This window comes from Marmota flaviventris, chromosome 3 (assembly GCF_047511675.1).
Source record: "Marmota flaviventris isolate mMarFla1 chromosome 3, mMarFla1.hap1, whole genome shotgun sequence".
Lineage (NCBI taxonomy): Eukaryota > Metazoa > Chordata > Mammalia > Rodentia > Sciuridae > Marmota > Marmota flaviventris.
The window spans coordinates 8445227-8469227 of NC_092500.1; the positions used below are offsets into that span (position 1 = coordinate 8445227).

General features: G+C 47.2%; 2 protein-coding genes across 8 annotated transcripts in view; one reads left to right on the plus strand and one right to left on the minus strand.

Annotated features, from left to right (window-relative positions):
• The window catches only part of Mrtfa (myocardin related transcription factor A), a 138384-nt gene extending 136025 nt beyond the window's left edge, over positions 1 to 2359 (plus strand). For both annotated transcript variants that reach the window (XM_027927488.2, XM_027927543.2), the window contains one exon: positions 702 to 2359. In XM_027927488.2, the coding sequence (XP_027783289.2) occupies positions 702 to 1219 (518 nt within the window). In that variant the 3' untranslated portion in view covers positions 1220 to 2359. The remainder of the gene's footprint in view (positions 1 to 701) is intronic.
• Sgsm3 (small G protein signaling modulator 3) overlaps positions 1841 to 24001 on the minus strand; it is a 30741-nt gene continuing 8580 nt past the window's right edge. For 5 of the 6 annotated variants that reach the window (XM_027927998.3, XM_027927849.3, XM_071609461.1 and 2 more), the window contains 21 exons: positions 11500 to 11614; positions 10977 to 11062; positions 10452 to 10518; positions 8118 to 8323; positions 7919 to 8026; positions 7319 to 7462; positions 6829 to 7024; positions 6433 to 6578; positions 5868 to 6092; positions 5450 to 5504; positions 5223 to 5350; positions 4948 to 5103; positions 4727 to 4781; positions 4500 to 4549; positions 4186 to 4338; positions 3974 to 4044; positions 3827 to 3875; positions 3664 to 3749; positions 3347 to 3469; positions 3179 to 3239; positions 1841 to 2988 (listed from right to left, as the gene is read on the minus strand). In XM_027927998.3, coding sequence (XP_027783799.1) covers positions 2908 to 2988; positions 3179 to 3239; positions 3347 to 3469; positions 3664 to 3749; positions 3827 to 3875; positions 3974 to 4044; positions 4186 to 4338; positions 4500 to 4549; positions 4727 to 4781; positions 4948 to 5103; positions 5223 to 5350; positions 5450 to 5504; positions 5868 to 6092; positions 6433 to 6578; positions 6829 to 7024; positions 7319 to 7462; positions 7919 to 8026; positions 8118 to 8323; positions 10452 to 10518; positions 10977 to 11062; positions 11500 to 11506 — 2253 coding nt within the window. In that variant the 5' untranslated portion in view covers positions 11507 to 11614 and the 3' untranslated portion in view covers positions 1841 to 2907. Of the gene's footprint in view, positions 2989 to 3178; positions 3240 to 3346; positions 3470 to 3663; positions 3750 to 3826; positions 3876 to 3973; positions 4045 to 4185; positions 4339 to 4499; positions 4550 to 4726; positions 4782 to 4947; positions 5104 to 5222; positions 5351 to 5449; positions 5505 to 5867; positions 6093 to 6432; positions 6579 to 6828; positions 7025 to 7318; positions 7463 to 7918; positions 8027 to 8117; positions 8324 to 10451; positions 10519 to 10976; positions 11063 to 11499; positions 11615 to 13933; positions 14038 to 24001 lie in introns of those variants that run through there. The other variant, XM_071609462.1, reaches the window with a different exon arrangement.

Below are 24001 nucleotides of genomic sequence, written 5' to 3' on the forward strand. Positions count from 1 at the left end.
ATCTTTTCATGTGCTGTTGGCCTTGTGTGTGTGATGTCTGGAGGTGTCTCCTCTTGACCCCGCCCCCCAGGACTGGAGGCTGGACCCATGGTGCTTCAGCACTCAGCTACACCCCCAGCCTTTTACTTTTGTCTTAAGACAGGGTCTCCAAGCTGAGTTGCTGAGGCTGACCTTGAACTTGCAATTCTCCTGCCTCAGCCTTTCAAGTAGCTGGGGTTATAGGTGTCAATGACATCCTCATTCAGAGTGGAGGTAAAGCCCCCATGTCAATGAGGATGTCATTCAGCATTTTTGGAAAAAATAATTTGAGTACTTTGCCCATTTTGAATCAGGTTGTTTTCTGTTATAGTTCTTTATAAATCCTGGGTATTAATCCCTTATCAAATATGATTTGCAAGTATTTCCTCTCATTCTGTGAGAAGCCCTTTCACTCACTCTTGGTGTAGTGTCCTTGGAGGTACAAAAGTCTTAACTTTTGATGTAGTCTAACTTGTCTGCCTGTGCTTTTGCTGTCACAACCAAGAAATTACTGCCACATCAGTCATAGATTTCCCCTTTTCTCCTGTTTCATAGCTTTAGCTTGTACACTTAAGACTTTTATTTTATTCTTCTCTATAGTATGAGGTAAGGGTCTCTCTGATCATTATTTGGCATTCATTCAGGCCTGGTTTCTGACATCAATGCACTGTCTCAATTGGCAGAAATTTCAGCAGATTTCAAGGAACCACCGTCTATACCAGGAAAGGAGAAGCCACCCTCATCAGCAGCCTGCAGTTCCCCGCTGGTGACACAGCCCTCGCCTTCCCCTGACCTTCCCCAGGCTGCTCCCCCTCCACCAGCATCACCTGCCCTCCCAGGGCGCCTGGAGGACTTCCTGGAGAGCAGCACAGGGTTGCCCCTGCTGACCAGTGGGCATGAAGGGCCAGAGCCCCTTTCCCTTATTGATGACCTCCACAGCCAGATGCTGAGCAGTGCTGCCATTCTGGACCATCCCCCATCCCCCATGGACACCTCAGAATTGCACTTTGCCCCTGAGCCCAGCAGCAGTGTGGGCCTGGACCTGGCCGATGGCCACCTGGACAGCATGGACTGGCTGGAGCTGTCATCAGGTGGCCCCGTGCTCAGCCTGGCACCCCTCAGCACTGCAGCCCCCAGCCTCTTCTCCACGGACTTCCTTGACGGCCATGATCTTCAGCTACACTGGGATTCCTGCTTGTAGCTTTCTAGCTCTGGACACCAGGGATAGGGAAGGGGCTAGAGTTGGGGAGCCAGGGAACTGCAGCTAGCAGTTCTGTGCAAGGCTCTGTGTGGTTTGAGTCTTGACAATCACAGACCCTGCTTTCTCCCTTCCCTGGAAGGTTGGAGCAGTTGGGCCCTACTCCTGGCTCAGGCCCACCCAGGGCAGAGATGACCTGTCAAGCAGCAGCTCTGGGTCCCACACTGGGGCACACTGGAGGCCTGGAGAGGCCCAGGGCCATTTCAATTTGACCTCCTTTTTGAGGTCAGAGTTGTACTGTGTGGCTGCAGTTTGGCTAAGGCAGGTGAGGCCCTGTCCTGAGAATCCTCTGCTGGTCTAGGGCTGAGCTGGGTCAAGGGCTGGCTTTTCTTCCTTCTCTTACCCCTTTGCTGTGAGAGAAGAAGCTAGCCTGGGCCTGTACTCCATTCCGTGTATCAGCTGGCCAGCCCCAGGGCCCCAGGGCTTCCTGAGAGTTGGGCCCCCTGCCATTTTAGTGTCTTGATGTAGTGTAACCATTTAGTGGTTGGTTGGCAAGATTTTCTGTACAGGTGTATGTATATATACCTCTATATTATATAACATACATATATACATTTATTTTGGGGGGGGGGGGAGGTGGGAGATGGGTGTGGCTCCCTCCCTTCCTGTTTTCACATATACATGGGCCAGGAGGGTTGCTGGGGGCTGGATACAAGGTCATATTGAGCTGTGTGATATACAGTGCCCAGTACCCAGCCTGGTGTGCAGCTGCCTGGGCCCACCCACCCCTCACGTGTGTTTGACATGTAGATATCCTGCCACAGCGTGCACCCCACCTGTCCTGCTTTCTCAGTGCCAAGAGGGCAGAGGTGCTTCCTGGTCCTGTCAGGAGCTCTCCACCCACCCACATTCCGTCCCATTGCCTCACCGCAGCCAAGAGGGCCCTGGGACAGGGGACCCAGCTCCACCTTGCTGTTGGGCTGACAGGGGGCCACTCACTGGCTGCCTCCTGTCCTGGGGCCACTGGCCTCACTCACTTTTGGCCTGATTCATAAGGGGAATAGGGATGGCGTCTCCAAAACCAGTGCTGGGACAAAGGTGGGGAAGCTGTGTGAATTTTTTAAAATAAAACAAAAACACCCACTTGTGTGTCTTGTTTCATCCACAGAAGGTAAGCGGTTGTGATAAAGGAACCTGTATCTGGAGGCCACACAGTGACCCCCATCTCAGCTCCTTGTCAAGCTGATTGGGGGGCGGGGGGACTGCAGCTCTGCAGCCTGGCTGAGTGGAAGAGGGGAGGCGCTTTTCTTAAAGAGTTGTTTATTTACAAACAAAACCAGAGGTCAAGGGGGTCTTTATCTGCCATTAAACACCCCCGCTTCCTGAGCAAAGACAACAGATGCAGCTCACCACCACCTCATAAGGTTTTTGGTTAATATGAACTGTGCAGCTGGCCAGGGCTTCCTTAGGGCCCTGGGAGGGAAAGGCTGAGCTGGGCACCCTCCTCCTACCAACAGTGGGAACCTGTAGTAAGAAACCCTGAACCCTGGTCATGGGCCCAGACATGGCTCTGGAGTTTTCTCCTTCCCTGGACCCCACAGCTTAGCAGGTGATATCTCTTCCTGTTTGAAGGAGGGGCCTGCCTGGGTGGCTGGGGGAGGCCTGGGCCTGAGAGGGCGGCTGCAGAAGCATCACCCATCTATGTCCCAGCTGAAAAGGTGGTGCTTCACCAGCATGTCCTGAACACCCTCCTTGAGTGGCTGCCTCTCTTCCTGTGTACAGGTACAGGAGAGCCTATCAGATGGGGGCCGGGCCAGGGCAATCCCCAGAGCTGATGCACTCAGAGGTCTCCCCTGGACCCCAGCCATGCCCAGAACCCCTGGGGGTGCTCCCCCAGCACAGGCCCCGGGCCCCAGCCCTCCTGGGGAAAATAGGGCCAGGGACCAGCCACACACCACCCACCTCTCTCTTTGCAGGGAGCTCCCAGTCCTGGGACAGGCTGAAGGCAAAACAGCAGAGGACCCTAGGGGGTGGGGGTGGGAGGCTCTCATCACCCTGGACCATCTTGCCCACCTCCCACCCCAAATCCAAGGGGTCTACAGGGCGCGCCATCTGTCGAGCCAGTCTCACCGGAGCTCGCACTTGATCTGGACCCAGCCAGGGCTGCGCAGGAAGGACCAGGGCTGATACCACTTCTCCACAGTGGGTAGGCTGGAGCAGAGCACCTCCAGCCACAGGTGCAGCACCTGCTCACTGGGTGACAAGGCTGGGAGGAGCAGGAGGCAGGGCCATGGCCCCCTGAAGACTCCCCCAACCTGCTCCCCTTCTCAGCTCCTGCACACACTCAGGGAGGCCAGAACTCAAAGTGCCAGATGCCCTGAGGATGCCTCTCTATTCTTTGGGGTCCCCTTTGAAGGTCCCTTTCCTGCCCACTTCTCTCCACTTACTTGAGCCCCACGCAGATCAGTGAGCGGAGCTTGACATCCATTTGTGCGTGTGCCGCATCGTGGGTCACGTTCACAGACTGCACAGCCTGAGAGGGGGCAGCTGTTACTGGAGCATCCTGCCAGCCACCGAGATGTCTCAGGCTGGCAGAGTGGCCACACTCACCCGGTAGAGCAGCTCCTCTGGGGTCAGGACTTTGCCATCCTCGTCCAATCTGAGGGGACCAAAATCCAGCACTGCCTTGTTGCTCTGGGCTCTGGGTCACCCCCGCCCTCCCACACAGGAAGGAGGATGCCAGGCAGCACCCATTACCTGTAAGTCTTACAGAGTACCAGGCGGGAATACACCGAATCAAAGTCTCTCTCCACCTCCCGGCCTGCTGCCTGTGGGGACGGGAAGGGCTAGTGAGAGCCACAGGGTCCAACTGAGCACACACCTCCACCCTGAAAGTTCCTCTGCCCACCCCTAGGGCAAGCAGAGCATGGGATGGGCACCATGTGGGTAGGGGACCAGCAGCGACTCACCTCCTCAATGAATAGCCAGGGGTGGCAAGCACCCCCGAGCAAGGATGGCCTCTTCAGTCCATGTTCAAACAAGGCCTTGAGGGCTGGGCACAGGGTCCCTCGCACAAGGTCTGTGACCCCCTCCGTCACTGAATCATCCCCCGCAATGGAGTACTGATGGGAAGAATGTGTCTGAGAAGCTCAGACCCACACTTGCTGCCAGCCACCCTTTTCCCTGTCCTGTGGCCACTGCCACAAGCCAGGACTCGCTCAGGCCACACCCCTGCTGTCCCCAGGGTTGGGGCAGGAGCAGCCTTACCCTGTCTGCCTCTTACCTCTTTGCTCCGTTCGTCTAGGACTTCCACAAACTTGGCTGGGAACCAGCCTACGGGAGAAGAGGTCCCGGTGAGGGGCAGCCAGTGGCTGTTCTGACCCTTCCCCAGGGCTAAGGATATAGCTCTCCCTATAGGCCATGAGGAATCTGCGGGCAGGGTAGGGCGGCCAGGGGCCTTGGGCCAGGCAGCACAGTGGAGGACAGGCTGCGGCTAGATGTGGGCCTCACCTCTCAGGCCGTTGAGCTCTCCCACCCAGCAGTGCTCGTCCTTCTGAGACACGATCTACACAGAGAGGGGACAGGGCTCAGCCCACACCATGCACACACATATCATGTCCCCAGCACATAGGTCTGGCCAAGACCCAGTATTTACAGAGCGGAACCTCTCGGCAGGGAAGGGGCAAGGCAGGGAGTCGGTGGCGGGGTGTGCTGAGCCCCCCCATACACACCGTGATGATGTCATTCCTGCGGAAGCCCAGCTCATCATCATCGTGTCGTTCAAAGTCTAGCAGGGCCTTTGCTCGACGCCGGTGACTGCGTGAACATGCCACATAGTTCTCATGGTCCCGCTGGTGGCTCTCCATGCTGTAGTCTGGGGTCAGCTCCTGCAAGAAAGGACAGAAATAGGATGCATGGAAGGCCCACCATGGTGGGGAAGCTTCAGTGCCAGGACCAGGCTGGGGAAGAAGAGCCCCAGAGTCTGGCCTGGGGAGCTGTCACTCACCACACTGCAGTTTTTGGGGTCTATGCACTGGAAATGGCGTGCCACGCGCAGGATGGCCTCTCGGAGGTCAGCCACCAGTTCTGTCTGCTTGATGTTTTTGGCCTTGAGGGCCTCCAGGTCATCCTCCCCTAGAAGGCAGAGAGTTCCAGTGACCGCCCCTGCCCAGGTCCCAGGAGAGGAAGCGCAAATCCACAATCCTATGTGAGGGTGCTGCCTGCAGTGCTCACCAAAGAGCAGGGAGGTGATGGCCGACTTCCTCCGCTGGGTCCTACGCCGAACAACCTACAGGCAGGAAGAGGGGGTCAGCAGGGCCAGCCCCCATCACAGAGGGGATGCTGACCCTCAGTATTTTTCTAGTACTAACTCCTCTGAAATGGCCTGTGGCCAGCTCTGATGTGTTCAGGGCAGGCCTGTGCCCCTCCCAAACCAGGCCAGGCTCAGAGTGGCAGGATGCACAACATGGAGGAGGGCTGTGTCATCCTCTAGCATTGGTCTGACTGGGCCATGCTGGGCCCTGGGTGCTGAGCTGGGGTCAGGGATAGAGGATAGCACAGCAGGGAAGGGCCAGTCTGCTCCCCACAGCCCTTCTCACTCTGGCTTTGAGGACCACCTGCTGTGGGCTGAGCCTGTGCTTGCTTAATGCACCTGAGAGAGGTTGGCAGCAGTGCCAGTTCCCAGGAGCTGGCCCTGGTCTGCAATGAGGTAGGCCAAATGCTTGCGGCGTTGGGTCTCCACAGCCACATCAGTGAGGGAGCCGGCCAGTCGCATGGCCTCCCCCAGGAGCAGCTCTGCATCTCCAATCTGTGATGGGATGTCTGACAGTGTGTTGAAGATGGAGGCAGAGTTCTCGGACTGGATCAGTTCTTCCTCCTAGACCATATGAGGACAAAGAGGGGAGGGGTCTTGCATCTGGCACTGTCCTTGGAGACTTAGGTCCTCTGGCATGGCTAATAGGGTAGGGGCTGGTTCTGCAGGGCCCAAGGAGATCCTCTAGCCACCCACAATCAGGGGCCTCAGCAGGGACCAGGGCTGGGCCACTCCTGCTGCAGCTTGGGTTGGTGCAGAAATGGAGGGAAGGGGATGTCCCCTGTGCCCACCAACTTTGGGCTCAGAGCCTGGAGCCCACCACATCCACCCAGAGGAGGGCACCATGGCCCCTGTGCCTGACACACGCCCCCTTCTTGGCATGGAGACGGAGGCCTGGGAGCACCTTGAGGCGCAGCATGCCCAGCGTGGTCTGGAACAGCACCAGGGAGCCCTCGTAGAAAAACAGGTCCCAGATGCGCAGCAGCAGCTTGATGTGCACCACGCTGGCAAAGGCCGTGAGGAACCAATGCAGCGTGATCAGGGACAGCTCTGCAACAGATACCAGAGCCAACAGGGCTGGGGACAACAAGGACAGCCCACTTGGGGCAGCCTATGCAAGACACTTCCCAAAGAGTAGTGAGAGGGCAGAGGGGAAGGGATCAGAGAATACCACGGAACGAGGACATAGACTGCATGTTCCTATGTCCATGGCTGGGCCATTTGCCTATGTCCAGAGGCCTCAGAGCTCCAGCGTCCCAGGACCTGAAGGCTAGAGAGGAAGAGAGCTGCCAGGCCTTACCAATGTCGTGTTCCTGGAGCAGCTTGTCCAAACGAGGCAGGTACTGGACAATGAGATGGCGCAGGACTCGCTGGTCAGTCTGAACACCCAACAAGGTGGTGCTGAAGTAGGAGGCAGGGAGCAGGTCCTCAATGATGGCACACATCATCCAGAACGCATCCTCCTCCTCCAGGAACAGCAGGAGGCAGGCAGCCACCTGGCCAGGGAAGAGGGACAAGGGACTTCTACCCAAGTCTCCATGTGAGTAAGGTCAGGAATTCCCTCTGGGGAGACTAGTCAAGAAAAGCCTTTTGGGAACACTCCCGGAGACATTCCTTCTCAGGCTGTGGAGGGGCCTGCCTTATTTCAGGTCCCCAGGGCTCTGTTTTAACAGCAGAAGCAACTGTCCTGGCCTTCCTTGGGGACTGTCATCACATATCCTATTAGGGGGCCTGGAGAGACCCTTGGGTACAAGCCCTAGCCCCACTAGCCTTCCTGGGGCTGTGCTTACCATGCCTGTGCCCTGGCAGTAGCCAATCTCTGGGTAGAGCCAGGCCAGTGCTCGCAGGACTCTGCGCAGACGGGGCACCCCGATGCTGTTCACGTTGGCAAAGCAGGCATTGCTGGGCATGGTGCGCAACAAATCTTTCTCGATCTGTCAGGTACCCACGACAACCCCACAAGATGACCCTGTGAGACACAGCTGTAGCCTGCGGTCCACAGTGGGGAGTTTCCCCTCCTCCCTTCAGGATCAGATCCCAGGAAATGTGGCGCCAACTGTATCATAGTCACCTGGGAACTTCATGCCAGACCTACTGAAAAAGCCTGTGGCCTGGGGGTGTGTTTAAAATCCCCACCATTCCTAATGTGGACCCCATCTCCTCCAAGTCCTTCCACACACTGGGGACCTCTGGGACAATTCTCCCTGCAGCCTACAAAGGACCTAGGAGACAGCAAGTTTCCTCCAGGGTCATGTGTGTAGGTGACAGCACTGCTGTCCTTGCCAAGGAGACCAGTGAGGGCGTGCTCCAGGAACCCAGGTGACACCTCCCTCCCTCCACATGGTCTGCAGGCAGCTCCTCCTGCCTGTCCCTCGACCTTCCCACATTACCTGTTTGGCAGCAACAGTCTCATCATTAGAGCTGTTCTTCACGATCTCACGGTAGGACAACTCGGAGTTCCTCTTCTTCTGCAAGGCCCCAGAGAGCCGCATCCACAGCTGAGGGAAGGTGCCACAGGAGCACTCAGTCTTTTTTGTGACACCCGGTCAGAGGCTCTGAACCCTTTGTGACTCCCTGTGGCTCTCTCACCTGGGGTCTCATGCCATGTGGAATGCCAGCCAGCACCAGGGAGCGGAGCTTCTCAGAGCGGGGCAAGGAGACTGCAATCTTGTCCCAGGTGAGGTCCCCCACGTCATGATTGTGGGTGAACTCCAGGTGGGCCTGCCACCGAAGCCTCTGCGGGGGGTCTTCCACCAGAGAAGCCCCAATCAGGGGGCTGGATCCAGGTTCAGCACCTTCCACCAGGAGAGGGCAGAGGAGGGAGGAAAGCATGCTCCTTACTACATGCTCCCAACAGCCACCCTCCTGACAGGGCTAGGGGCTGTCTCCAGGCCGAGGAGGCTCCCTGAAACCCAGACTCTCTGCCAGCGCCTTTCCTAGGAGTTCCATTGCACAGCCCTCCTGGCTGTGAGCAAACCTGAGCTCTCACTCTCTGCCCAAAGCTGCCCAAGTCTAGAAACTACTACTCCATAGGCTCAGGCCTGAACCTCCAGGTCACCTTTGGCTCCTCCTCCTCCAGACCCAACCAGATATTCAATATCCAGATATTCAATCCACTGCAAAAATGGAAGGATCTGCCTTTTTCTTACCACCCCTAAGGCCCAGACCATGTCACAGTCCTTTGAGTCACAGCAGTGGCTGTCTTGCCAGCCCCATAGCAGTCACAGTGGCCCTTCCAGGACACATCAGATTATGTGGCTGCTCCTGACATGTCTCAGACAAAGCCAAAAGCCTTCCAGGTTCCAACTGACCTCACCTCCTGCCACTTTTCTCTTGCTCATTCCACTCTATGACATGGGCCCTCTTGCTGTCCCCGACCAAACTCACTCCAACCTTGGGGCTTTTGTGCCTGTTACTGACTTTCCCCAGAGAAACTTGCTCCCTCGCCTCCTCCTAGTCTTTGCATGTGTCTCCCCCTCTCAGAAACCTTGACAAAATCAACTCCCCTCTTTGCTATCCCCAGACTCACCCTTGTGGCTCTCACCCTAGCAGCTATGTGTCTGCTTGCTTACTACCTGTCTTCCACCAGAACGGGACCTCCATGTGGTCAAGACCACTTTTGTTGAGGTACTAGAGACACAGCTGGGAAGGGGCATAAGCCACCCTCCACTTTGTGAAATACTTGCTGCATGAGGGTCTCCTGCAGCCACCCAGAAACCTCTGTACCGCGAGCCCCACTGAGAGCTGCCTCCTCATCCATTTTAAGTCATGTCCTTGGCACAGTCCTCAAAATGTTAACCGTGACAACTTGACATATAAAAAGATACACAAATCTTAAGTACACCTTTTGAGGAGTATCAAAAAACAAATTAGTTCTAAACATTATTCTAGCATAGTGATGCACACTATGACTTTGAATCCAGTGATCCATCAAGATTCAGAGGATTTCTGTTATAACGGAAAGTTCCCTGTGTCCCTCTCAACTTCAGCTTTTAATTTCCAACTGTTCATCAGATGATCAAGCAAAACATATGTCAGAACTGGAAATGAGTGACCTAAAGATGACTGCCTCAGCCAAATGACATGCTCCAGTCATAGTTCTGGACTGCTGACAGGTTCTGGCATATGGCCCTCCCAACAGCCTGCAAGGGCACTCAACCCAGGGACCCACCTACAGAAACATGGCTACAAGAATATTATATTAAATTCATTATAATTGGATATGGAAGCACTATTGAAAAACATGCTTTTTTCTTTTTTTTTTTTTAAGTTGTCAATGGACCTTTACTTTATTTATATGGTCTGAGAATTGAACCCAGTGCTTCACACATGCTAGGCAAGTGCTCCACAACTGAGCCACATCCCCAGCCCTATTCTGTATTTCATTTAGAGTCAGGGTCTCACTGAGTTGCTTAGCGTCTCACTGTTGTTGAGGCTGGCTTTGAACTTGCAATTCTCCTGCCTCAGCCTCCCAAGCTGCTGGGATTACAGGTGTGCGCCATAGCGCCCAGCTATCACATCCCTTTTTACTTTATATTTTGAGGAGGGTCCCACTAAATTGCCCTGGATGGCCAAGAACTCGCATCCTGCTAGGATTAGTGGTAGCTGGGATTACAGATGAACACCACTGTACCTAGCAAGATCAGTATTTAAACAAACAAACAAACAGAGGTCTCTGTTAAATTTTATGCAACACACAAATATGTAAAAACAAATCCCATTAATATGTACAAATATGATGCACCAATTAAAAAATGTAGAAAGGAAAAAAAAATCAGAGGTCTCCATATAGTTATAACAGTAGCACTCTCATATGTGCTTCTGTTCTTGAGTCTTACTGGAACGGGTGACAAAAGGGGCTCAGAGGTCATGTGCTGTGGACACAAGGACATCAGCAAGAACACCTAGGGGGCTCCATCTTACCTTCTTTGTCCACCCGAAAACCAAACTCATCGTAGCAGAACTCTGGCTGCTCTGCTGACTCTTCCTTCTAGAACCAGGAACAGGGACAAGTTGTCTATCCCCCAGCCTGGGGCCAGTTTCCAAAAGATGCCACCCACGTGGCTAACTGCTAACTTCCACCCAGATCAAAGGCTACCCACCCTTTCAAAAAGGCTTCTCTGGTCATCGCTCACCCACAGGGGTCACTACCTGCTCTGAATTCTCCGAGCATTTTCTTTGTTGTTCTCAGAGTTCAAAGGTTAATAAGATCAATGCAAAACATATGTTTCATGCATTTCCATGTCCCAAAATTCTCTTCCTCCTACCTAATGACTGATTCACACAGGCACGTAGAACTAAGATGCCATCTCTGGTGGTGACCCTGTGAGCCTGTGTGAACATTGTGAAACTGGCCACCCACTCCTGGGCAGCCTGCAGAGGTGGGTCCCTTCATGCCACAGCACAGGAGCACAGCAGGAGGGTGCCTGGCTGCACTGACTGCTGTACCTGAGTATACTTGGCCAGGATCTCCTGGGGCCATATGCTTGGAGTCAAGGCTGAGAAAGGGCCACTAGCAGAAGGTATGTGGCTTCCTACAACAAAAAGGACCAGGGAGAGAACAACTAAGAAAACCCAGAGGCAAAATTCATGTCAGAAACCCCACCCCCTCCAAGAGTGCAGTGCCAGCACTAAAGGGACTGGGCCATCTAGAGTAGGACTGAGGGGGAAGGAGGAATGGGAAGAACACCCTAGAAAGGAACATGCTTCTGGAAGAAGGGAGAAGGCAGCATCATGTCCCCCAACATAACCAAACCCCATTTCCATGCCCCAACCTCCATCTCATAAAGAAATTGACAGGGAAGAGGGAAACTGGAGACCTGAGCAGGTAAGAGTTATAGTATCTGTCCCAGACAGCCCCAAACCAGAAGCCTCCCTTCTCTTTCTCCATCTCTTTTATCTAGATGGCTGTTTCTGAAAATGGAAGTCAGTACCACTCTCTGGCTCCTGGTGAGGGCCCAGGCCCTGCTACCTGACATTGTGCTGAGCTGGCAGGTCTTCTGAGGATCCAGGCTTAGGCGTTTACTATCCTGATCTCTTAGAGATGAAAGGCTCCTCAGGCTTCATGGGCTCCAGAAACATGTGCCCTGTTAGGAGACCAAAAGGCACCATCATAGCAAAGGGGACCATCACTCTACAGCACCCCCTTTCCTGGGAGGGGATGAGCCCTCTCCACATGCAGTTTTCACTGGCCCAGTATAGTGGAGAGGGGAGTTGCCACACTGCTCAACATAAGGAAAAAAGTCACACCTTGCCTATTAAAATTTTAAATTAGGTTATGTTATGGCTTGGATGTGAGGTGTCCCCCAAAAGCTCACGAGACAATGCAAGAAGGTTTAGAGGAGAAATGATGGGGTTATGAGAGTCTTAACCAAATCAGTGAATTAATCACCTGATGGGATTAACAGAGTGGTGATTTAAGGCAGGTGGGGTGTGGCTGGAGGAGGTGGGCATTGGGGGTGTGGCTTTAGGGTATATATTTGTATCAGGCTAGTGGAGTCTCTGTGTGCTTTCTGATCATCATGTGAGCCACTTCTCTCCACCACACTCTTCCACCATGTTGTTCTACCTCATCTTGAGTCCCAAGGAATGGAGTCTGCTATCTATGGACTGAGACCTCTAAAACCATGAGCCCCCAAATATACTTTTTAGTCACAGCAGCAAGAAAAAGCTGACTCAAACAGGCCACTTGGCAGGGTGTGCTGGCAAGTGCTTGTAATCCTAGCAACTCGAGAGGCTGAGACAGGAGGACCACAAGTTCTAGGCCAGCCTAAGCAATAGTGAGGTTTTAAGCAACTTGGTGAGACCCTGTCTCAAAGAAATAGAAATAAAAATAAAAAAGATAGCCAGGTGTGGGGCACATCCTTGTAATCCCAGCAGCTCAAGAAGCTGAGGCAGGAGGATCCCAGTGCAAAGCTAGCCTCAGCAACTTAATGACACTGTTAAATGAAATATAAAAAGGGCTGGGGCTGGAACTTCTTGAGTTCAATCCCTGGTACCAAATAGTAGTAGTAGTAGTAGTAGTAGTAGTAGTAGTAGTAGTAATAATAATAAAAAGGCTGGCAATGTAGCTCGATTGGTTGAGCACCCTGAGTTCAGTCCCCAGTAATGCAAAATAAATAAATAAATAAGGTTATGTGTCTTTATTGTTGACTCCTTTTTTAAGAGAACAAAAGGGATGAGAGAGGGGATTTGAAAGAAAGAGCCTCCTGTGTTGCTGGGGAGATATATTATTATTATTTTTTTTTTTAGAGAGAATTTTTAATATTTATTTTTCAGTTTTCGGGGGACACAACATCTTTATTTTATTTTTATGTGGTGCCGAGGATCGAACCCAGCACCCCGAGCATGCCAGGCGAGCGCATTACCGCTTGAGCCACATCCCCAGCCCCTAAATATTATTTTTTAGTTTTTTTAAATGGACACATCTTTTACATTTATGTGGTGCTGATGATGGAACTCAATGCCTCAAGCATGCTAGGGGAGCGCTCTATCACTGAGCCCTAGCCCTAGCCCCAAGGGGATACACTTTGAAGAAGCTACAAAGCTGATGTTCTCATAGCTTGTGGCCCAGCTCCCATTACACTAATGAAGGAGAACCAGGCATAGGGATTTCCACAGCAGTGTTTCTTCAGGAAGAAAGAAAACAAAGCCCAGCCACAACCAAACCTCTGGAACAGGTTTCCTGAGCCCCAAATCTTTGAGGACTCATTTAACAGAACACAACACATCTCCTGAGTAGACCTCCCCCAGTTGTCCCTCGACATTCCTGTGCCAGCGGTCCACCTTACCGTATTTTTTTTTAAAGACAGGTTTCGCCATGTACCCCAGGCTGGCCTCCATAACCTGGGCTCAAGTGACCCCCCTGCTTGAGTGCTCCTCCTCCCAGTCCAAGTGCTGGGACTACAAGGTTGAGTTCAACCACATTTTTCACTAGGCTTACAAGATGGGAAGCCAAGTTAGAAACTGCAATCTAACTTTAATCTTCTGTCATTTCTAAAGCCCTGTCCCTGACCGTTTTGTCCTTCTTAAAAAAGAACTCAACAATAAAAAGGCAAATAGCCCAATTTAAAAATTGGCAAAAGATTTGAACATACATTTCTTTAAAGAAGAGATGCTGATGGTGGGTAGGCAATTAGCAAAATTTAGCCATTAGCAAAAAGGAAACACAGCCACTTCAAGGAAGAAAACATTATCCTTACTTGAGCATAAATTAAAAAATAGGTATGTGATGTGAACAAGTTCCAGTTCTCATTAAAGATTTTTTGCTAATCTGGGAGCAAAGGGCCATTCTGTAGTTCCTCAGGACAAGTCACCAACGTTTACTATTGCCCTAGACACATGCCGATCATGCCAAGTTTGAGCTAAAGGTCAAAGTAGAAAATTCCTGACCAACACAGAGGTACCTGGCAGGGAAGGGTGCTGCCTCCTGTCTGCAGACATGCTCTGCTGAGAACCAGAGGCCAGAGCCTGCTTTCCTACTGCATCAGCCATCCTAGGTTGGTTTGCTCTGTGTGAAGACAACAGTGAAAGCTTAGTCTTCTTTCAGTGTAACACATGCCGCGGGGCTTGATTTGATTCAGATTCTGAATTGAATAGAGAATTTTTTTTTTTTTTTTTTGTACCAGGAATTGAACCCTTTACCACTGAGCCATATCCTCAGCCCTTTTTTATATTTTATTTAGAGACAGGGTCTCACTGAGTTGCTTAGGGCCTTGCTAAATTGCTGAAGCTGGATTTGAACTTGTGATCCTCCTTCCTCAGCCTCCCAAGCTGCTAGCATAACAGGAGTGCACCACTGTGTATGGCTAGAATTACATATTTTTATATTAAAGGGAATGACAGAAGTAGAAATTTGAAAAATCTCATCAGGTACCACTAATCTTCACAGCACATTTTGGAATAGATATCATCTGTTTCACATACAAAAGAAAATAAGCCTAGAAAGAGACTAGTATACAGTTCCCAAAGGACTCCCAGAACTGTGCCTGTCACAGACACCATGTGTCTCCACCAGGTTCGCCACCTTGATAGCTCTGGGAATGTAACCCTGTGCTGTTAAAACACCCATTGGCTAAGAGCTCTGGGAGAGCTTACTGCAGTGGCAGTAGCACTCTTATTAGTGTCATACAGAAGCACTTCACTGCCTGTTCTCTGCACCATAATTCCAGTCAGGCCTGAGTTCCACCTCCCACATTTTCGATCCCCACTTATTACAACCCTGGCTAAGTTTACTTGGCTTCTTTGAATCTGTTTTCTTATTCATAAAATGGAATAATACCATCTCTATCTTACCAAGGTTACGAGGATTAAGCAAGATAAAGCAAACAAGGCCCTTAGCACACTGACTTAATTATCAGGCAATTCATCAACCTAATAACTTCTAGAAAGTTACTGTTAGTATCTGGACCCTCTACGTTATGATATACTAAAAGCTATTATACTAAGCCACTTGAAATTGCTGATATTAAAACTGGGTGTGGTGGCACATGCCTATAATCCCAGCTACTTGGGAGGCTGAGGCAGGAGGATTAAGACTGTGCCAGCCTCAGCAGCACAGTGGGAAGGAGGGAGGGAAGGTAGGCAGGGAGAAAGAAAGAAACAAAGGAATGGAGGAAGGGAAGACGGGAAGAATGAGGAGGAGGAAAGGAAGGAGAAAGAAATAAATAAATTGCTGATTTTCATCTATGACAACCTACAAAAACAATGTCATATGTTTGAATGTAACATTCCAGTTGAGATCATGAGAAAGACTGCTCCTCACTAACATCCTAAATGTTGTTTCTTTCTTCTGGAAGGGCTGAGTAAAGTAGAGGAAAAGGGGTTGCCTGAAACAGTGGCGATGAGGTGCCCTGACTGAGACATAGATATCTGTCTGCTGCTCCCTCTTCTGGCCTCAGCTGCCTCCCACTAGTCATTCAGCAAACAATGACTGAGCCCTCCCAACCAGGCAGGCTCTAAGGGAACCAGAAAGAAACAGAAAACAGATGAGGAAAAGCACAGCATAAGAGGAAATAAAGCAAGGTAAAGGTAAAGTCAGAAGCCAGGGGCTGTTTATATTCAGTGGTCAGAAAAAGCCCTTTGAGGATAAGATGACCTCTGAACAAAGACCAAAAGGAAGAGAGGGATCAAGTCATAGCTGAGGGGAGGGGATCCAGGTAGAAGGTGTAGCAGGTGCAAACCTGTCAAGTCCAGGGCACACTGACAGGTGGAAGCAGCAAAAAGGCATCTAATAGGCTAAAGTGGCCCAGGGTAGCCTCAGGGGAGAAGAGTGGGAAGAGGCAGCAGGGGCCAGGAGACTTCAAAGTAGGATAGGCCTTTGGAATTTATTCTCAGTAAACCTGAATCTACTTTGGTTTTGATGAGTTCTCTTGGGACAGAAGGTGGTGGATGCATATGGACTTAGCTCAGTTTGGGCACTGAGAAATGGTCAGATTTGGGGTATACTTTAAATAGTTTGAAAGATTCACCTCTTAAGTTTATATATATATATATACATATATATATATATATACATACACACACACACATACACATACATGCATACATATATATTTAGAAATAACTCATATATGTATTATATATATGAATATGTAGTATGTACTTCACCCAAGGCTGCCCCTGATGTAATACTACCTGGGTGGGCAGTTTTTCCTGCCTTTGGTCACTATGGAAATCTGCCTGAAAGCAGCCATCTAGGAGTTGGAAAAAGCTATCCAGAGTTAGCCACATCATTCCCCGACCCACCTACCCACTCCTGGCAGCACAGCTGCCCCAGGGCTCAGGGGTATCAGAAACAAAAACTTTGGCACTCAGAAGGAGTTTTTTGTAATTAGCACGGTGCGGTGGCATAGGCCTGTTATCCCAGTGGCTCAGGAGGCTGAGGCAGGAGGATCTCAAGTTCAAAGCTAGCCTCAGTAACTTAGCAAGGCCCTAAGCATCTTAGTGTATCCCTGTCAGAAAAATTAAAAAAAAAAAACAGGGCTGGGATGTGGGTCAGTGATTAAGTGCTCCTGGGTTCAATCCCCCCATACCAAAAAAAAAAAAGAAAAAAAAAAGTCCATGCTTAAAGGTCCTAATCTTCTGACTGCTTCAAGTCTCTTCCTCCTTAGTTTGCCAATCCCACAATTTCCAGTAAGACAAATTTTGTTCACAATGCAAAGATGAGATGTCACTATAAATTCATGTGCATATTTGTGAGTATATGGAAGGGGCCAGGAAAAGTTCAGTCTATTTCCTATGGCCGCCTGATACACATCAAAGGGATATGGCCCTTCATGCACTCCTTACCTACAGCCCAGTCTACCTCCTGTGTTCCCTGACATAAGGCAACACAGCAGAGCTACTGCTACACAGGTGGTTTTCTGCCAGGAAACAAAGTCTGTAAGTAGCACAAGCATAAAAATTTCTATTTTGGCAGCTGCAGAGATCCTGAAGACCACTGTTTTCTCTGAAAACATGAGAGGACACTGAAATCTACTGATAATAACTCACACAGCAAGAGGACAGCAGAGCTGGGAAATCTGAGAAGGGCTGAAGTAAGAGATTAATGTGGACACTAGATGCTAACAAAACAAAAGTAAAGCCAGGCAATAAATTAATAAGTGTTCAATGGGATATAAACATTTTTTTAAAATGAAGGATAAAGTATATGAGTACTTTTTCAAGGTATGGGTACAAAAATACTGGTTTTCCCCTTGGCTTCTAGTCCTTAATACAAGTGTAAACCTCTGCCCAGACTGTCCTATTCAATCTCACACCTGCCACAGCTTATCACCTTCCTCTAGCAAGAGCTTTCTCCTAGAAAGCTCCAGACTCTTTCCAGCTGCTTCCTCCTACCAAAGCAAATTGGATGCTAGCATCTCCTGCTTATTTCTCAACAACTTGCTAGCACCTCAGAAAAAGGGCCACATTCTCTAACAATATGAGGTTCTATCAGCCCCCACCCAAGCTCTATACTCCTCACCACCCCACATCTACCCTATACTCCAGTCATACGGACCCACTTCCATCAGCTGCCGAAACGCACTTTTTTTTTTTCTTGGTACCAGGGATTGAACCCAGGAGTACTTAACCAGTGAGTTACGTTCCCAGCCCTTTTTTGTATTTTATTTAGAGACAGGGTCTCACTGTGTTGCTTAGCATCCCACTTTTGCTAAGGCTGGCTTTGAACTTGTGATCCTCCTGCCTCAGCCTCCTGAGCTGCTGGGATTACAGACATGTGCCACAGTGCCAGGCCCTAAGGCACAATTTTTGTATATGCCAGATTGTCTGATCTCTCTCCTAGGATGAAATTTCTGTGTAAATAAAATTCACATATTTCAGTATGGGAAATTAGAAGGTAAAAGAAATGTTTCTGAATGAGAAAGTATTTTGTATAGTAAAGTAATATTCTTGTGCTAAAGTCCAAGATGAAAGTGAGGACAAAACTAAGGATGTAAACAAGTTATAGAATATTTAAGTTGCAAAAGGTTTATGGAAGGTACATTTCAAAAAGGTTGTGTATATGATTAAATTGACTATAGTTGGCACCATCAGTTAAAATTATTCAAATTTTAATGTACTGATAGGAAAGAAAGTCTGAACACTGATCTGCTTTTATCAGGATAATTTTCTTGTATCTGTTAGGTCTTATTACTTAGGGAAACTAAGTCTTAAAGGAATTAGGATTTGTACCTGTTTTAAAGTCTTTTAAATTATTACTTCATAATTGATTAAACAAACAACTATTATTTTAGGTTATTACAATATAGTTGATGTCCTAAGTATATGTAACCAGAGATATGTATACATCTGAGAACCAGATTTGTATGATCCTTGTCTAAACGTTATGTAAAAGTTTGTAAAATGGAACTTTATGTAGGTTTACCAGCAAGGTAACCAATAAGTGCTCCCCTTTATCTCCCTCTTATCTGTTTGCTTTGCTAAGTCTATTTCTGATCATTAACACTGTATCCTCAATTTATAAGATTTAAGGCTATCTTTTTATTTTTGCTACTACAGCTAATCCATGCAGACCTGTGATTATTGTTACTGTACACTATGGATTCTACATCTTACCTTAAAATTTAAACTTAGTTAATGTAAGCACATCTGTGTGACTGTGACACACTGGCTTCTTTGTATATTAGATGCATTCATGTTCTTCAAGTATATAAGCCTTTTAAAATGTAAAGCTTGGGAGACCACTTTATCCAGTTGATGTTCTCCAAATTATCTGTAGCAATAGTCTCCTTCACATTTATATAGAAATAACAAATTTGGTTGGTATTTGTCATTTAATGTTTTGTAACTGATAAAGGTAATCTGCTATATATAAAATTTTGTGGGATGGGAATTTAAATGTATTTTTGGAAGGTAATAAGGAGAGCCTGATTACAATTATCAAAGGTTGATATTGTAAAACATAGAAGTATTTTGCCACCTTTTTTTTTTTTTTTTTTTTTTTGCACAAAATAAAGTTAAGAGCTCTCTTAGTTTTTATTTGATTCATGTTTCAGATGCAATATTGTATTGTTTGTCAAGAGCCCTGCCTAACCTGAGATAAAAGTCTCTGCCTTTCACCCTACTCCATGTTAGGATGGCTCCAAAGTAGGCTAGACTCAAGCTCATTTGAAGTTTTGCTCAAAGAGTAGATTTTTGTTGTAAAGATTACTGTGATTTCACTGGGCTTGATGGGAAATATTATAATCCCAAAGACATTGGAGGCTGAGGCAGGAGGATCACAAGTTCAAGACCGCCCCAGAAACTTAGCAAGGCCCTAAGCAACTTGGTGAGACCTTGTCTCAAACTAAAAACAATAAATAAATAAAAGAGCTGGGGATGTCTCTCAGTGGTTAAGTGTCCTGGGTTAAATCCTAGCAACAACAAAAAGTTCCCCAGGATCTCAAAATAACCAATAGAAAACTAAGTAAAGGTTTGGAAAAATTACAAAAGATATGTAAGATTGTAAGGGAGTTTTGTTAGAAAGTAAAAGATTTGTAAAAGATCTCATATGTGATGAAGTTGATAAATACATGTGTCTTGGTGGAGGCAAAATAAGATACCAAAAATATATTAGGGTTATTACGGAAATTATGTTTCTTTTTTTATATTTATTTTTTTAAAGTTTTAGGTAGACACAATATCTTTTTTTTTTTTTTTTTTAAAGAGAGAGAGAGAGAGGGAGAGAGGGAGGGAGGGAGGGAGGGGAGAGAATTTTTTAATATTTATTTTTTAGTTTTCGGCGGACACAACATCTTTGTTTGTATGTGGTGCTGAGGATCGAACCCGGGCCACACGCATGCCAGGCGAGCGTGCTACCGCTTGAGCCACATCCCCAGCCCAAGACACAATATCTTTATTTTACATTTATGTGGTGTTGAGGATCGAACCAGTGCCTCAAGCATGCTAGGCTAGTGCTCTACCACTGAGCCACAACCCCAGCCCCAAAATTATATTTCTTGATTCAAAACTATTATACACACTGAATGTGTTTTTTGTCTTATTAATTTCATTTTCTATTTTCCTTACAGAACTTTATAACTTTTGCCTGTTAGTGTTTTGAAGAAGTACTCCTTCTAACAGAACAACATGAGTTAATTTGGGATAATAAGCTATCATCTATAGGACAGAATAGGTTATAAGGCTGAATTCCAGTACTAATACTAACCCCCCAGTTAAATGGAAGGGGTAACTATAAAATTAGACATTAAAGTTACTGGTGAAACCAACCTGCTGGATGTTCAAAACCCATACTTGGAAACCAAAGGCAAGAAAGTTATAGGGCTAAGGAAAGAGTAGCCAATATTTTGGCTCTTGCCCTCTAAGGTAAGCTAAGACCCAGGGAATAATGGGACTGTTCTAAGTGTTCTACAACTTCAAGTGAATCACCTGACCTTCTGACCTGGGGGATCAAGAGGACTCTAGAGAAGAGGAAGCCAAGCAGTGCACACTTTGCAAAGATGAGGGTCACTGGAGAGGGAAATGTCCTTGATGCTTCCCAGGGAAGCCAACTGTGGTCAGCAAGACCTTGACCATCCTGACAAATGGCACACTGATAGAGGAAAAACTAAAGGAGCCAAGAGGAATCCCTGGAAAATCTCAGCTGATTCTAACAGTAGATAGGAAAGAGGTCAATTTTGACCAACTTGTTCTTAATCCCTGACAGGAGAGTACAACCAAAACACAGGCATATTAAAAGATAAGATAATGGCTCTTTTACTTGAGATATAGATTTATGTCAGTCCTCCTGAAAATAAGTAAAACTGGAAGGTTATAACCAAAGTGTTTTTATACAGGAATGCCTGATAAATATCACAAAAAGTTCTGTTAAGGGCTGGGGTTATGGCTCAGAGGTAGAGCACTCACCTAGCATGCATGAGGCACTGGGTTTGATCCTCAGCACCACATAAACATAAAATAAATATACTGTGTCCTTCTACAACTAAAAAATAATTTTTTTTTTTTAAAAAGTTCTGTTGAGAATCACAGGTTTGGGGGCTGGGGTGTGGTTCAGTAGCAGAGCACATGCATGGCATATGTGAGGCACTGAGTTCAATCCTCAGCACCACATATAAATAAATAAAACAAAATAAAGGTACATCAACAACTAAAAAAAAAAAAAAAAAGAGGAGAGCTGGGATTGGGGCTCTGTGGCAGAGCGCTTGCCTAGTATGTGTGAGGCACTTGGTTCGATTCTCAGCACTGCACATAAATAAATAAAGGCCTGTTGATAATAAAAAAATAAATAAATTTTTAAAAAAAGAGTCATAGGTTGTTCTGTATCAGTTTGAGATCTCAGATTTTTTTTTTCCTGGTATGATTATTATAAACTGCTGCTCAGTCGCCCCTTCTAGAGTTTGCAATTCATCACTTCCTGCCTGGCAACTTGATTTTTAGTCAAGATCTGGAAAGAATATAAGCTTCAACTGAACTGGAAAGGACTTTACCAAGTGCTCCTAATCACCAGGATGGTTATCTGAACTGCTAAAAAGGGGAGAACTCATTACCATGGTCAATTTTCATCTCAGAAAGTTAATGTTTCTAGGACGAATAGCAATACCGAAGAGTAAAATAAAAATGAAAACAAAAGGTATAAAAAGAAAAAGGGGACGCTTGTGAGAAATAGAAAGTTAGTGATCCATTTTCAGAACATAGTGTTTAGACTTAACTGGATCCAACTGTAATCATTTTAGTTCTAGCACTTCCCTTTGCCCAACACAATTTTTAAATTAGCTAATCACGTAGATTATAGCCCCAAGCTCCTCCAATCAGGGCGAAGGGCAGTGCTGTGTTAGGGATAAAAGCAGGTGAACTGCCACCCAGGAGTGCTTGCTCACTGAATTTCCTCTGGAAAGGGTCTACTGCACACCCTTCTCCAGAAGAACAATTTTGCTTTGCCCATCCACTTTCGAGCACATTTGATTTTTTTGTAGTATCTTGGTATATCTGACAGTTCTCAAACTGCAGAGTGCACGAGAATCACCTGAGAATCTGTCTTTCCTACAAGTGAGGCTGATGCTTTTGGTCCAGGGGATACACTTAGAACCAATGATCTGAATTCTCCTCTGATCATTCTTTCAAATTTTTTTAGATGTGACCTCCTCTAACAAGCCTTCCAACTTCCATGTTCTTCTACTTCCTTCCCTGATAGAATTAATAATGGTACATTCTCCTATCATTTCCTATTTCATAAGATAGTATAATTTGTTGTGGCTGGGGCTGTAGCTCAGTGGCAGAGCGCTTGCCTAGCATGTGTGAGGCACTGGGTTCGATCCTCAGCACCATATTAAAAAAATAAAGGTATGCTGTCCATCTACAACTACAAAAATTTTTTTTAAAAAAGATAGTATAATGATTTGTTCATGTAATTGTCTATCTGCACTATATCCAGTACCTGGTCCATTACCTGACATAGCAGATGTTAACAGATAAATGGAGAGAACCTGACTTCTATAAGGTCGCCATGTTTATGATGCTCTGTTCAGGTCCTGGGCCTGGCTCCTGTTGTCACCCCCCAACTCCCATCAACTTGTAATACCCTCCACTTTACCTGATTGATACTAACAGGCTCAGCTCAAGCATTGTTTCCAAGAAGGCTTCTTTGACATTCTTCCTGCCTTGGTTTGTGTTAAGAGCTCCTGTTCCTCAGTGCTTCTAACTGACCTGCTTATAATATAGTTATCTTAGAACTCTAGTAAGCAGAACTAGATCAAACCCTATAGAGGCCCTCTGGCCTACAATTTCCACTTCTGGAAATTTACTCTACACTTCAGCAAAATGACCTATACACAGGGTGCTTCCCTATAGCTTAGTTTGTGAAAACAAATATTAGATGGAAAATACTGGAAAATTTAAATATCCATTGTTAGGGGACATTATTCCACTATATAGATGTACTATAATTTATTTAACTATAAATTATAGTACATCTATACAGTGGAATAATGAACAGCTGTCAAAGAAGAATGGAGAGCTGGGCATAGTGACACACACTTATAATGTCAGCTCCTCAGCAGGCTGATGCAGGATGATCATAAATTTGAGGCCAGCCTCTGCCACTTAAACTTAGTGAGAGCCTGTTTCCCAAAAAAAAAAAAAAAAGTGAGAGGAAAAAAAAAGAAAGAAATGGGGGTGTGGTTTGGTAGTAGAGTGCTTGTTTAGCAAGCACAAGACATAGTTTGATCCCCAGTACCTTAAAAGCAAAACAAAATGGGTCAGATTTTTTTTTTTTTTTTTTTGGTACTGGGGATTGAACCCAAGGGCACTTTACTACTAAGCTGCATTCTCAGCTCCATTCCCCCCACCCTTTTTTTGAAATATTAAAAATTGGGCTGGGATTATGGCTCAGTGGTCGAGCGCTTGCCTAGCATGTGTGAGGCACTGGGTTCAAATCTCAGCACCACATATAAACAAATGAATGAATAAATAAATAAATAAAATCTATTTTAAAAAATCATTAACTTTATTAAATCTCCATTCCAGAGTCCACATTAAGAAAATACTTATTTAATAGAATGGGAATTACACATAAAGCACTTTTGCTACATAAAAAAATAGGGTGTTCATGTCAACAAAAGCATTTGGTGAACTGTCCCTGCCCCACCTTTTGTAATACCATTCCTGCTTAAAAAAACAATTGGCAGAGGGCAGGCATAGTGGCTCAGTAGGCTACTGCAGTAGGATTGTGAATTGAAAGCCAGCCTCAGCAAAAGTGTCCCCCTGCCCTTTTTAAAGCAGGGTCTCACTAAATTGCTTAGGGCCTTCCTAAATTGCTGACTGTGGTCTCCATCTTGCAATCCTCCTCCCTCAGCCTCTCGAGTCGCTGGGATTACAGGCATGTGCCAACACATCCAGGTTTCTAATGTCTTTTGCAACCTCCTTTTTGTCTTACAACCTGTTGCTACTAATCAGTTGGGCCTAACATAATTTCTCACCGTCATGATTGTTATAAATCTCTCAACTGGGACCTCTGACTCTGATCTTGCTCTCCT